Source organism: Thalassophryne amazonica, chromosome 14 (genome assembly GCF_902500255.1).
Source record: "Thalassophryne amazonica chromosome 14, fThaAma1.1, whole genome shotgun sequence".
Lineage (NCBI taxonomy): Eukaryota > Metazoa > Chordata > Actinopteri > Batrachoidiformes > Batrachoididae > Thalassophryne > Thalassophryne amazonica.
This window is the reverse complement of record NC_047116.1, coordinates 10,615,427-10,628,597: the sequence shown is the minus strand read 5'-3', so window position 1 is coordinate 10,628,597 and position 13,171 is coordinate 10,615,427. Positions and strand designations below refer to the sequence as shown.

At 38.1% G+C, this 13,171-nt stretch overlaps 1 protein-coding gene across 15 annotated transcripts in view; it reads right to left on the bottom strand.

The window, feature by feature from the left end:
* Positions 1-13,171, bottom strand: part of caska (calcium/calmodulin-dependent serine protein kinase a) — a 221,200-nt gene that overhangs the window by 64,748 nt on the left and 143,281 nt on the right. For all 15 annotated transcript variants that reach the window (XM_034187150.1, XM_034187156.1, XM_034187149.1 and 12 more), the window contains exon 6: positions 8,117-8,219. In XM_034187150.1, the coding sequence (XP_034043041.1) occupies positions 8,117-8,219 (103 nt within the window). The remainder of the gene's footprint in view (positions 1-8,116; positions 8,220-13,171) is intronic.

The window sequence follows — 13,171 nt, the reverse complement described above, 5'->3', positions numbered from 1 at the left end:
GGTTTGTAATAATGGTTTTGGGGTATGCAGTAATGAGTTTTGGGGTATACAGTAATGAGTTTTGGGGTATGTAGTAATGAGTTTTGGTGAATGTAGTAATGAGTTTTGGGGTATGCAGTAATGAGTTTTGGAGTATGTAGTAATGAGTTTTGGGTTTGTAGTAATGAGTTTTGGGCTGGTAATAATGAGTTTTGGGCTATGTAGTAATGGGTTTTGGGGTATGCAGTAATGAATTTTGAGGTATGCAGTAATAAGTTTTGGGGTATGTAGTAATGAGTTTTGGGGTTTGTTGTAATGACTTTTGGGGTTTGTAGTAATGAGTTTTGGTGGTTGTAATAATGAGTTCTGGGGTATATAGTAATGAATTTGGGTTTAATAATGAGTTTTGGGGTATGTAGTAATGAGTTTGGGGTTTGTAATAATGAGTTTTGGGGTATGCAGTAGTGAGTTTTGGTGAATGTAGTAATAAGTTTTGGGATATGCAGTAATGAGTTTTGGGGTATGCAGTAATGAGTTTTGGGGTTTGTAGTAATGGGTTTTGAGGTATGCAGTAATACATTTTGGGTTTGTAATAATGACGTTTGGGGTATGTAGTAATGAGTTTTGGGGTTGGTTGTAATGACTTTTGGGGTTTGTAGTAATGAGTTTTGGAGTATGTAGTAATGAGTTTTGGGTATGTAGTAATGAGTTTTGGGTATGCAGTAATGAGTTTTGGGGTTTGTAGTAATGAGTATTGGGCTGGTAATAATGAGTTTTGGGCTATGTAGTAATGGGTTTTGAGGTATGCAGTAATACATTTTGGGTTTGTAATAATGACTTTTGGGGTATGTAGTAATGAGTTTTGGGGTTTGTTGTAATGACTTTTGGGGTTTGTAGTAATGAGTTTTGGGTTTGTAGTAATGAGTTTTGGGGTATGCAGTAATACATTTTGGGTTTGTAATAATGACTTTTGGGGTATGTAGTAATGAGTTTTGGGGTTGTTGATAATGACTTTTGGGGTTTGTAGTAATGAGTTTTTGGGTTTGTAGTAATGACTTTTGGGGTCTGTAGTAATGAGTTTTGGGGTTTGTAATAATGCGTTTTGGGGTATGCAGTAATGAGTTTTGAGGTATGCAGTAATGAGTTTTGGGGTATGTAGTAATGAGTTTTGGGGTTTGTAATAATGAGTTCTGGGGTATATAGTAATGAATTTGGGTTTGTAATAATGAGTTTTGGGGTATGTAGTAATGAGTTTTGGGGTTTGTAATAATGAGTTTTGGGGTATGTAGTAATGAGTTTTGGGGTATGTAGTAATGAGTTTTGGGGTATGCAGTAATGAGTTTTGGGGTATGTAGTAATGAGTTTTGGGGTTTGTAATAATGAGTTCTGGGGTATATAGTAATGAATTTGGGTTTAATAATGAGTTTTGGGGTTTGTTGTAATGACTTTTGGGGTTTGTAGTAATGAGTTTTTGGGTTTGTAGTAATGACTTTTGGGGTCTGTAGTAATGAGTTTTGGGGTTTGTAATAATGAGTTTTGGGGTATATAGTAATGAATTTGGGTTTGTAATAATGGGTTTTGGGGTATGCAGTAATGAGTTTTGGGGTATGTAGTAATGAGTTTTGGGGTTTGTAATAATGAGTTCTGGGGTATATAGTAATGAATTTGGGTTTAATAATGAGTTTTGGGGTATGTAGTAATGAGTTTTGGGGTTTGTAATAATGAGTTTTGGGGTATGCAGTAGTGAGTTTTGGTGAATGTAGTAATAAGTTTTGGGGTATGCAGTAATGAGTTTTGGGGTATGCAGTAATGAGTTTTGGGGTTGGTTGTAATGACTTTTGGGGTTTGTAGTAATGAGTTTTGGAGTATGTAGTAATGAGTTTTGGGTATGTAGTAATGAGTTTTGGGGTATGCAGTAATGAGTTTTGGGGTTTGTAGTAATGAGTATTGGGCTGGTAATAATGAGTTTTGGGCTATGTAGTAATGGGTTTTGAGGTATGCAGTAATACATTTTGGGTTTGTAATAATGACTTTTGGGGTATGTAGTAATGAGTTTTGGGGTTTGTTGTAATGACTTTTGGGGTTTGTAGTAATGAGTTTTTGGGTTTGTAGTAATGAGTTTTGGGGTATGTAGTAATACATTTTGGGTTTGTAATAATGACTTTTGGGTATGTAGTAATGAGTTTTGGGGTTGGTTGTAATGACTTTTGGGGTTTGTAGTAATGAGTTTTTGGGTTTGTAGTAATGACTTTTGGGGTCTGTAGTAATGAGTTTTGGGGTTTGTAATAATGCGTTTTGGGGTATGCAGTAATGAGTTTTGAGGTATGCAGTAATGAGTTTTGGGGTATGTAGTAATGAGTTTTGGGGTTTGTAATAATGAGTTCTGGGGTATATAGTAATGAATTTGGGTTTGTAATAATGAGTTTTGGGGTATGTAGTAATGAGTTTTGGGGTTTGTAATAATGAGTTTTGGGGTATGTAGTAATGAGTTTTGGGGTATGTAGTAATGAGTTTTGGGGTATGCAGTAATGAGTTTTGGGGTATGTAGTAATGAGTTTTGGGGTTTGTAATAATGAGTTCTGGGGTATATAGTAATGAGTTTTGGGGTTTGTTGTAATGACTTTTGGGGTTGTAGTAATGAGTTTTTGGGTTTGTAGTAATGACTTTTGGGGTCTGTAGTAATGAGTTTTGGGGTTTGTAATAATGAGTTTTGGGGTATATAGTAATGAATTTGGGTTTGTAATAATGGGTTTTGGGGTATGCAGTAATGAGTTTTGGGGTATGTAGTAATGAGTTTTGGGGTTTGTAATAATGAGTTCTGGGGTATATAGTAATGAATTTGGGTTTAATAATGAGTTTTGGGGTATGTAGTAATGAGTTTTGGGGTTGTAATAATGAGTTTTGGGTATGCAGTAGTGAGTTTGGTGAATGTAGTAATAAGTTTTGGGGTATGCAGTAATGAGTTTTGGGGTATGCAGTAATGAGTTCTGGGGTATATAGTAATGAGTTTTGGGGTTTGTAATGAGTTTTGGGGTATGTAGTAATGAGTTTTGGGGTATGCAGTAATGAGTTTTGGGGTATGTAGTAATGAGTTTTGGGGTTGTAATAATGAGTTCTGGGGTATATAGTAATGAATTTGGGTTTAATAATGAGTTTGGGGTTTGTAATAATGAGTTTTGGGGTATGCAGTAGTGAGTTTTGGTGAATGTAGTAATAAGTTTTGGGGTATGCAGTAATGAGTTTTGGGGTATGCAGTAATGAGTTTTGGGGTTTGTAGTAATGAGTTTTGGGGTATGTAGTAATGAGTTTTGGGCTATGTAGTAATGGGTTTTGAGGTATGTAGTAATACATTTTGGGTTTGTAATAATGACTTTTGGGGTATGTAGTAATGAGTTTTGGGGTTTGTTGTAATGACTTTTGGGGTTTGTAGTAATGAGTTTTTGGGTTTGTAGTAATGAGTTTTGGGGTCTGTAGTAATGAGTTTTGGGGTTTGTAATAATGAGTTTTGGGGTATATAGTAATGAATTTGGGTTTGTAATAATGGGTTTTGGGGTATGCAGTAATGAGTTTTGGGGTATGCAGTAATGAGTTTTGGGGTATGTAGTAATGAGTTTTGGGGTTTGTAATAATGAGTTCTGGGTATATAGTAATGAATTTGGGTTTAATAATGAGTTTTGGGGTATGTAGTAATGAGTTTTGGGGTTTGTAATAATGAGTTTTGGGGTATGCAGTAATGAGTTTTGGGGTATGTAGTAATGAGTTTTGGTGAATGTAGTAATGAGTTTTGGAGTATGTAGTAATGAGTTTTGGGTTTGTAGTAATGAGTTTTGGGGTATGCAGTAATGAGTTTTGGGGTTTGTAGTAATGAGTTTTGGGCTGGTAATAATGAGTTTTGGGCTATGTAGTAATGGGTTTTGGGGTATGCAGTAATGAATTTTGAGGTATGCAGTAATAAGTTTTGGGGTATGTAGTAATGAGTTTTGGGGTTTGTTGTAATGACTTTTGGGGTTTGTAGTAATGAGTTTTGGTGGTTGTAATAATGAGTTTTGGGGTATGCAGTAATGAGTTTTGGGGTATATAGTAATGAGTTTTGGTGGTTGTAATAATGAGTTTTGGTGTATGTAGTAATGAGTTTTGGTGTATGTAGTAATGAGTTTTGGGGTATGCAGTAATACATTTTGGGGTATGCAGTAATGAGTTTTGGGGTTTGTATTAATGAGTTTTGGGGTATATAGTAATGAGTTTTGGTGTATGCAGTAATGAGTTTTGGGGTATGCAGTAATGAGTTTTGGTGTTTGCAGTAATACGTTTTGGGGTATGCAGTAATACGTTTTGGGGTATGCAGTAATGAGTTTTGGGGTATGTAGTAATGAGTTTTGGGGTATATAGTAATGAGTTTTGGGGTATATAGTAATGAAGTTGGGTTTGTAATAATGAGTTTTAGGGTATGCAGTAATGAGTTTTGGGTTGGTAATAAAGAGTTTTGGGCTATGTAGTAATGAGTTTTGGGGTATGCAGTAATACATTTTGGGTTTGTAATAATGACTTTTGGGGTATGGAGTAATGAGTTTTGGGGTTTGTTGTAATGACTTTTGGGGTTTGTAGTAATGAGTTTTGGGGTTTGTAATAATGAGTTTTGGGGTATATAGTAATGAATTTGGGTTTGTAATAATGGGTTTTGGGTATGCAGTAATGAGTTTTGGGGTATGCAGTAATGAGTTTTGGGGTATGTAGTAATGAGTTTTGGGGTTTGTAATAATGAGTTCTGGGGTATACAGTAATGAATTTGGGTTTGTAATAATGAGTTTTGGGGTATGTAGTAATGAGTTTTGGGGTTTGTAATAATGAGTTTTGGGGTATGCAGTAATGAGTTTTGGGGTATGCAGTAATGAGTTTTGGAGTATGTAGTAATGAGTTTTGGGTTTGTAGTAATGGGTTTTGGGGTATGTAGTAATGAGTTTTGGGGTTTGTAATAATGAGTTTTGGGGTATGTAGTAATGAGTTTTGGGGTATGTAGTAATGGGTTTTGGGGTTTGTAATAGGTTTTGGGGTATGCAGTAATGAGTTTTGGGGTATGCAGTAATGAGTTTTAGGGTATGTAGTAATGAGTTTTGGCGTTTGTAATAATGAGTTTTGGGGTATGCAGTAATGAGTTTTAGGGTATGTAGTAATGAGTTTTGGCATTTGTAATAATGAGTTTTGGGGTATATAGTAATGAGTTTTGGGGTATGCAGTAATGAATTTTGGGGTATGCAGTAATAAGTTTTGGGGTATGTAGTAATGAGTTTTGGGGTTTGTTGTAATGACTTTTGGGGTTTGTAGTAATGAGTTTTGGGGTTTGTAGTAATGAGTTTTGGGCTGGTAATAATGAGTTTTGGGCTATGTAGTAATGAGTTTTGGGGTATGCAGTAATGAATTTTGGGGTATGCAGTAATAAGTTTTGGGGTATGTAGTAATGAGTTTTGGGGTTTGTTGTAATGAGTTTTGGGGTTTGTAATAATGAGTTTTGGGGTATGTAATAATGAGTTTTGGGGTATGTAGTAACGAGTTTTAGGGTTTGTAATAATGGGTTTTGGGGTTTGTAATAATGAGTTTTGGGGTATGTAGTAATGAGTTTTGGGGTATGCAGCAATGAGTTTTAGAGTTTGTAGTAATGGGTTTTGTGGGTTTTGTTATGTTGGGACGCAGGTTAGAGGAGCGAACCAGCGTCTGACAAGGACCCAGCGCTAAAGAAACAGAGAGCGGTTCCAAAGAACATAACAGATTTATTTCAAGTGCAAATATAAACAAAAAGTGAATTAACAGCCTGGCGGGGTGGAGGACGATGCGCTCTTCCTAGCGCACAAGGGATTGGAGCCCGACAGTTCTGGACCCAGAAATTCCCGCTGGCACCCCCCAGGTGGTTAATGAATCAGACAGCGCCTGTTAAGGATGAGAGGCGAGATAAGTCAACACTGTTCACACAAATACTGTTTAGGGTTCACACCATCAGCAAACAGATTCAGGTTCTAATTCAGACTCAAATTACAGAAACAGCTCTCACAGCCCGTGGAGGACCATCAATCCGCACGCCACGGCTGTGAAGAGCGAATTTACACAATTATCAGAGTAGCTCAAATATAGCTGCGTACAAAACGCCAAATTACTACTGTTAATTACTCAAAGTCATTCACAGCTTTAGTTACCTCTGAAGTGTGCTGATGGAGCGTGTCCCTCACCCATCTCCTTAACAGGCACGGTGTGTCAAACCTGGAGCGATCCTCAGCGTCACAATGTTAGACAAACAATCGTCACACAGCAGCAACAAGGTTGAGTCCCCAGCACCTTACACAGAGCAGTCATGGCTTAAATGTAGTACATCATTAGGATATCTACTTCAGCTGGAAGTCCTTTGGAACTGCACGTGAACTGCTGATCAGGATATCCACTTCAGCTGGTAGTCCTTTAACTCTGCACGTGAACTGCTCATCAGGTGCATCCACTTCAGCTGGTAGTCCTTTAACTCTGCACGTGAACTGCTCATCAGGTACATCCTCTTCAGCTGGTAGTCCTCTAGATCTGCACATGAACTGCTCATCAGGTGCATGGGGTTGGCATGATGACAGTGGAGGGTGAGAGATGCTTCATCCATCATCACAGCCTCAGACACGCCCCCCACAAACCACCCGAAGTATACACAAAACATACAAACAGTATCATACAAACAAAACATACAAACAGTATCAGCCAAACCCCCCCCAACACACAACAGGTTTGTAATAATGAGTTTTGGGGTATATAGTAATGAATTTGGGTTTGTAATGAGTTTTGGGGTATGCAGTAATGAGTTTGGGGTATATAGTAATGAGTTTTGGGGTTTGTAGTAATGAGTTTTGGGGTATGTAGTAATGAGTTTTGAGGTATGCAGTAATACATTTTGGGGTATGCAGTAATGAGTTTTGGGGTATGCAGTAATGAGTTTTGGGGTTTGTAATAATGAGTTTTGGGGTATATAGTAATGAGTTTTGGGGTATGCAGTAATGAGTTTTGGGGTATGCAGTAATGAGTTTTGGTGTATGCAGTAATACGTTTTGGGGTATGCAGTAATACGTTTTGGGATATGCAGTAATGAGTTTTGGGATATGTAGTAATGAGTTTTGGGGTATATAGTAATGAGTTTTGGGGTATGTAGTAATGAGTTTTGGTGTATGTAGTAATGAGTTTTGGGGTATGCAGTAATACGTTTTGGGGTATGCAGTAATGAGTTTTGGGGTATGCAGCAATGAGTTTTAGGGTTTGTAGTAATGAGTTTTGGGGTATGTAGTAATGAATTTTGGGGTATGTAGTAATGAGTTTTGGTGTATGTAGTAATGAGTTTTGGGGTATGCAGTAATACATTTTGGGGTATGCAGTAATGAGTTTTGGGGTATGCAGTAATGAGTTTTGGGGTTTGTAATAATGAGTTTTGGGGTTTGTAATAATGAGTTTTGGGGTATGTAGTAATGAGTTTTGGGGTTTGTAATAATGAGTTTTGGGGTATGTAGTAATGAGTTTTGGGGTTTGTAATAATGAGTTTTGGGGTATGTAGTAATGAGTTTTGGGGTATGTAGTAATGAGTTTTGGTGTATGTAGTAATGAGTTTTGGGGTATGCAGTAATACGTTTTGGGGTATGCAGTAATGAGTTTTGGGGTATGCAGCAATGAGTTTTAGGGTTTGTAGTAATGAATTTTGGGGTATGTAGTAATGAGTTTTGGTGTATGTAGTAATGAGTTTTGGGGTATGCAGTAATACATTTTGGGGTATGCAGTAATGAGTTTTGGGGTATGCAGTAATGAGTTTTGGGGTTTGTAATAATGAGTTTTGGGGTATGTAGTAATGAGTTTTGGGGTTTGTAATAATGAGTTTTGGGGTATGTAGTAATGAGTTTTGGGATTTGTAATAATGAGTTTTGGGGTATGTAGTAATGAGTTTTGGGATTTGTAATAATGAGTTTTGGGGTATGCAGTAATGAGTTTTGGGGTATGTAGTAATGAGTTTTGGGGTTTGTAATAATGAGTTCTGGGGTTTTCTTTGGGCAGTTTTTATGTAGATTTTGTGACGTATATAATTTTATATTTTGTTTAAGAAATAATAAAGAAGTCGGGGATTGTACTTTACCTCCTGCCACCAGTCCCGACTCCCCGAGCTGGATGGCCACCCCAAATCCGCCCAACTTGACTGGAGCAGAATTCTCCTTGGACGCCAGCAGCACGCAGTGAGGCTGAGAGCAGGAAAGAGAACAGCAGTTTGATGGGTGATGCTTACTTATTAAAAAGACACACCAAATCCATCAATCCTGCAGACGGCCCCCCACTGCTGCACAAACACAAACGCACACACACAAGTTAACAGTGCAGGAGAACAAACAAGAAGAAAAACATCTCAGTTAAAACACCGTGTCACCTGGGTGCATCAGGTTTCAGAAAAAACACCAGCTTTGCACATCATGTTTGGTCACAAGAAGAAAAATGTTAATGACTTTTTTATAAACTCATGAATAACAGCCAAACCTTGAAGTGTGCCCCCCCACCCCCCATCATGGAGCTGAAGACCAGGATTTCTTTTAAATCTTTTTACCTGACCACAGATGATAAAGAGAGGCCAAAATATGTATCATGGGAAATTATGGGAATATCAGAAATGATTCACTGTCTTGCTGTATGTTTAATTTGTAGTGAAAATATAAACAACTCACATCTGTGATTATGTGATTACAGAAAAATTACTTCAAAAATGTTCTCACTGTTTTGAAAAATTCTGCGACAGTTTTCATTTATGTCTAATCTTTCTGCTGCCTTCACAAACTACATTAATATTGGAATTGTCTCTCACGAGTCAGTTAGCCGTGCACCATTTCCTGAAACAAACAAAAACAACAACCATAACAACAACAACAGTTGTTACATTTTTGAAGCTACAACCCCAGTTCCAATGAAGTTGGGATGTTGAGTAAAATGTAAATAAAAACAGAATACAATGATTTACAAATCCTCTTCAACCTATTTTCAACTGAATACACCACAAATACAAGATATTTAATGTTAAAACTGATAAACGTTTTTGTTTTTGTGCAAATATTTGCTCATTTTGAAATGGATGCCTGCAACACATTTCAAAAAAGCTGGGACAGTGGTATGTTTACCACTGTGTTACATCACCTTCCCTTCTAACAACACTCAATAAGCATTTGGGAACTGAGGACACTAATTGTTGAAGCTTTGTAGGTGGAATTCTTTCCCATTCTTACTTGATGTATGACTTCAGTTGTTCAACAGTCCGGGGTCTCTGTTGTCGTATTTTGCACTTCATAATGTGTCACACATTTTCAATGGGCGACAGGTCTGGACTGCAGGCAGGCCAGTCTAGTACCCGCACTCTTACTATGAAGCCACTCTGTTGTAACATGTGCAGAATGTGGCTTGGCATTGTCTTGCTGAAATAAGCAGGGACGTCCCTGAAAAAGATGTTGCTTGGATGGCAGCATGTGTTGCTCCAAAACCTGGATGTACCTTTCAGCATTGATGGTGCCATCACAGATGTGTAAGTTGCCCATGCCATGGGCACTAACACACCCCCATACCATTACAGATGCTGGCTTTTGAAAGTAGCGCTGGTAACAATCTGGATGGTCTTTTTCCTCTTTTGATGTCAATGATTCCCAAAAACAATTTGAAATGTGGACTCATCAGCCCACAGCACACTTTTCCACTTTGCGTCTGTCCATTTCAAATGAGCTCGGGCCCAGAGAAGGCGGCAGCGTTTATGGATGTTGTTGATGTATGGCTTTTGCTTTGCATGGTAGTTTTAACTTGCACTTGTAGATGTAGTGACGAACTATGTTAACTGACAACGGTTTTCTGAAGTATTCCTGAGCCCATGCAGTAAGATCCTTTGCACAATGATGTCGGTTTTTAATGCAGTGCCGCCTGAGGGATCAAAGACATTCAATGTTGGTTTTCGGCCTTGCCGCTTACATGTAGAAAGTTCTCCAGATCTTCTGAATCTTCTGATTATATTATGGACTGTAGATGATGGAATCCCTAAATTCCTTGCAACTGAACGTTGAGAAACATTGTTTTTAAACTGTTGGACTATTTTTCATGCAGTTGTTCACAAAGTGGTGATCCTCGCCCAATCTTTGCTTGTGAACGGTTGAGCCTTTTGGGGATGCTCCTTTCATACCCATTCATGAGTGTCCTCAGTTCCCAAGCGCTTATTGAGTGTTGTTAGAAGGAAAGGTGATGTAACACAGTGGTAAACATACCACTGTCCCAGCTTTTTTGAAATGTGTTGCAGGCATCCATTTCAAAATGAGCAAATATTTGCACAAAAACAATAAAGTTTATCAGTTTGAACATTAAATATCTTGTCTTTGTGGTGTATTCAATTGAAAATAGGTTGAAGGTTGCTTTCATTGTATTCTGTTTTTATTTTACACAGCGTCCCAACTTCATTGGAATTGGGGTTGTACAACCACAAGTCTCCTTATTAATTGACTTTAACGATGAACTGGTTATTCAAACACCTTGTGTCATGTCACAAACACTGCAGCAAGAAGAGCATGAGACCACACGCCAAGTGTCATGTCACATGTAGCCAGAAAAGTGTTGACATGTTCCCATGGCTCATTTAAATCTAGTTCCCCAAATTCAAAGTTTCACATTGAAACTTGGCGTTCTTTAGAATTTGCATGTGTTGTTTTTGTACATACACATAATCTCCCTTTTTGTATTATTTTTATTCTGTTTGCTTACACTATTTTTACTATGCTGCTTTAACAAGGTTTTGTTTTTTATTTTTTAAGATAATGATCCCATGTGGGGGATCAATAAAATCTTATCTCTTTTCTTAAATAATACTCTTCTGAAGACTAAATGGTATTTTTTAAAATGGATATCACTTTTTTGTAAAATGACTTGGCTCAATGAAAAACTGTAATAACAACAAAAGCTTAACAACAAAAGCTTATTAGGGCTGTGCCATGTCTCATTAATTGGTATATCATGATGTGTGTCACATTGTGTTATCTTGGATGATTAGTTTCACTGTGCATAGTGGAAATCGGACGCCGTTTTGTGCCTCAGTGCAGAAGCAGTCTTCTCACAAAGCACGCGGCTGATCTGCCTCGCACGCACGGTTTGCAAATGATCAGCATAGCTCAATGTTTTAAACACATAAGTCTCAGTCGCATCCTTAATTTCTGCACTGTGGCCAGAGCACCTTCAAGTAAATAATCATCATTGTACAATTTGATGTTTGGTCAAATAGGTAATCTGCCATTATGTTTACTTAAGGCCTAGTTCAAAAATAATGAAGCAAAAGTGTGACATAACCATCAAAATTTAAAAGTGGTCTTTTTTGTGAAATGTTATAATTTTAGGTATGGTTATATATCAGAGTTTCAATATTTCTATTGGTCTCGGATCAGTCATTGCTAGAAATTATCAGTGCATATATACTATAAAGTGCTAGAGCGTAACGCTTGCGACAACAGTTGGAGGTATCTTCTTTAGTCTGCAGAAGCCTGGAACAAAGAAATTTTGTCCATTATTTCCTGGTATTATTGAACAAGTAATATAATTATTCTATTGAAGCAGAGTAGGAGATATAGCTAAGGTTTTGACACACATAAATCAAGGACTTATTCTCAGCGTTACCCTTGCGACAGTTTTACCGTGCTTTCGAAACATGTTTTTTCTAGGAAATGACATTTCTACCTTTACAAAAATGTATTACTGTGTGTTAGTATGAAGCACAAACAAACAAACTGACAAAATACGAGGTCTGTTAGAAAAGTATCCGACCTTTTTATTTTTTCAAAAACCATATGGATTTGAATCACGTGTGATTGCATCAGCCAAGCTTGAACCTTAGTGCGCATACGTGAGTTTTTTCACGCCTGTTGGTTGCGTCATTCGCCTGTGAGCAGGCTTTGTGTGAGCAGTGGTCCACCCCTCTCGTCGGATTTTTGTTGCGAATAAATGTCTGAACGATTTGGAGCTTTGCTGCATCAATTTTTTCCAGAAACTGTGAGAGACCTCCAGGTGGTAACCATTCGGAAAATTCAAATGGCTTTGAGGGACGATTTTATGGGGATTACACAGATTAAGGAGTGCTCCAGCCGGTTTAAAGACCACCCACAGCTGCTGAGAGCGCGCTGCACTCCGAGCGCCAATCGACAGGCTCAAACCCCGCTGAAACAACCAGATCATTTCCATCGTGAAGGCTTTGTTGATCCGGGACGTCGTCTGACTTACACAAAAATGGCAGGAGACGTGGACATCAGTACTTTTTTGGCACATTCCACTGTTACAGGAGTTTTTTTCATGGAAAGAAAAGCCGACGGATGTGCCACGGTGCCGCTCATGGCGCGGCACAAAACCACCTCCGTGTTGGTCTCACAGGATGGCTTTGAGATGGCTTTCAGACGGCTGTCGGTGGGTTTTCAGTCGTGTGACTAACCGAGAAATTGTGGAGGAATTCCGCGCATCGCGGTGGAGCCGCATGGCGCAAAGCAACGTTGGTAAACTTTGGCCGAAGACTGGCAAACTCGCCACCTAGTGGATGTGCTGGTTCTTGCATCAGCTGTACTTCTGTCAATGAAATTCACGTAAAATAAAAAATAAATGATGCGGGCTGATTTTGGCATGCGGGCGGGGATGATAAACTGTGTTTTTTAATGGGGCCTTAGGTCTACACTCAACAATTCTTTGCCCCTTCTGCTGGATAAAAGTGGCATTACATGTTCACCAATTTTTTGACCTTTTAAATCAATTTCATAGCGTAAATTAAATATCGTGATCTTGTGAGGATTGATTTTTCTCCCAGCCCTAGTAACATTATGCAACCTATGGGTAAAGTGATGTACATAGTGCAGCCTTGAAATGTTTTCTGGTAGCAAGTGTTTGAAGTAATTGACAATGAACAAAAATATAAAAGCAACACTTAGTTTTTGCTCCAATTTTTCACAAGCTGAACTCAAAGACCTAAAACATTTTCTACATACACAAAAGATTATATCAAATATTGATCACAAATCTGTCTAAATTTGTGTTAGTGAGCACTTCTCCTTTGCTGAAACAATCCATCCCACCTCACAGGTGTGGCATATCAAGATGCTGATTAGACAGCATAATTATTGCACAGGTGTGCCTTAGGCTGGCCACAATAAAA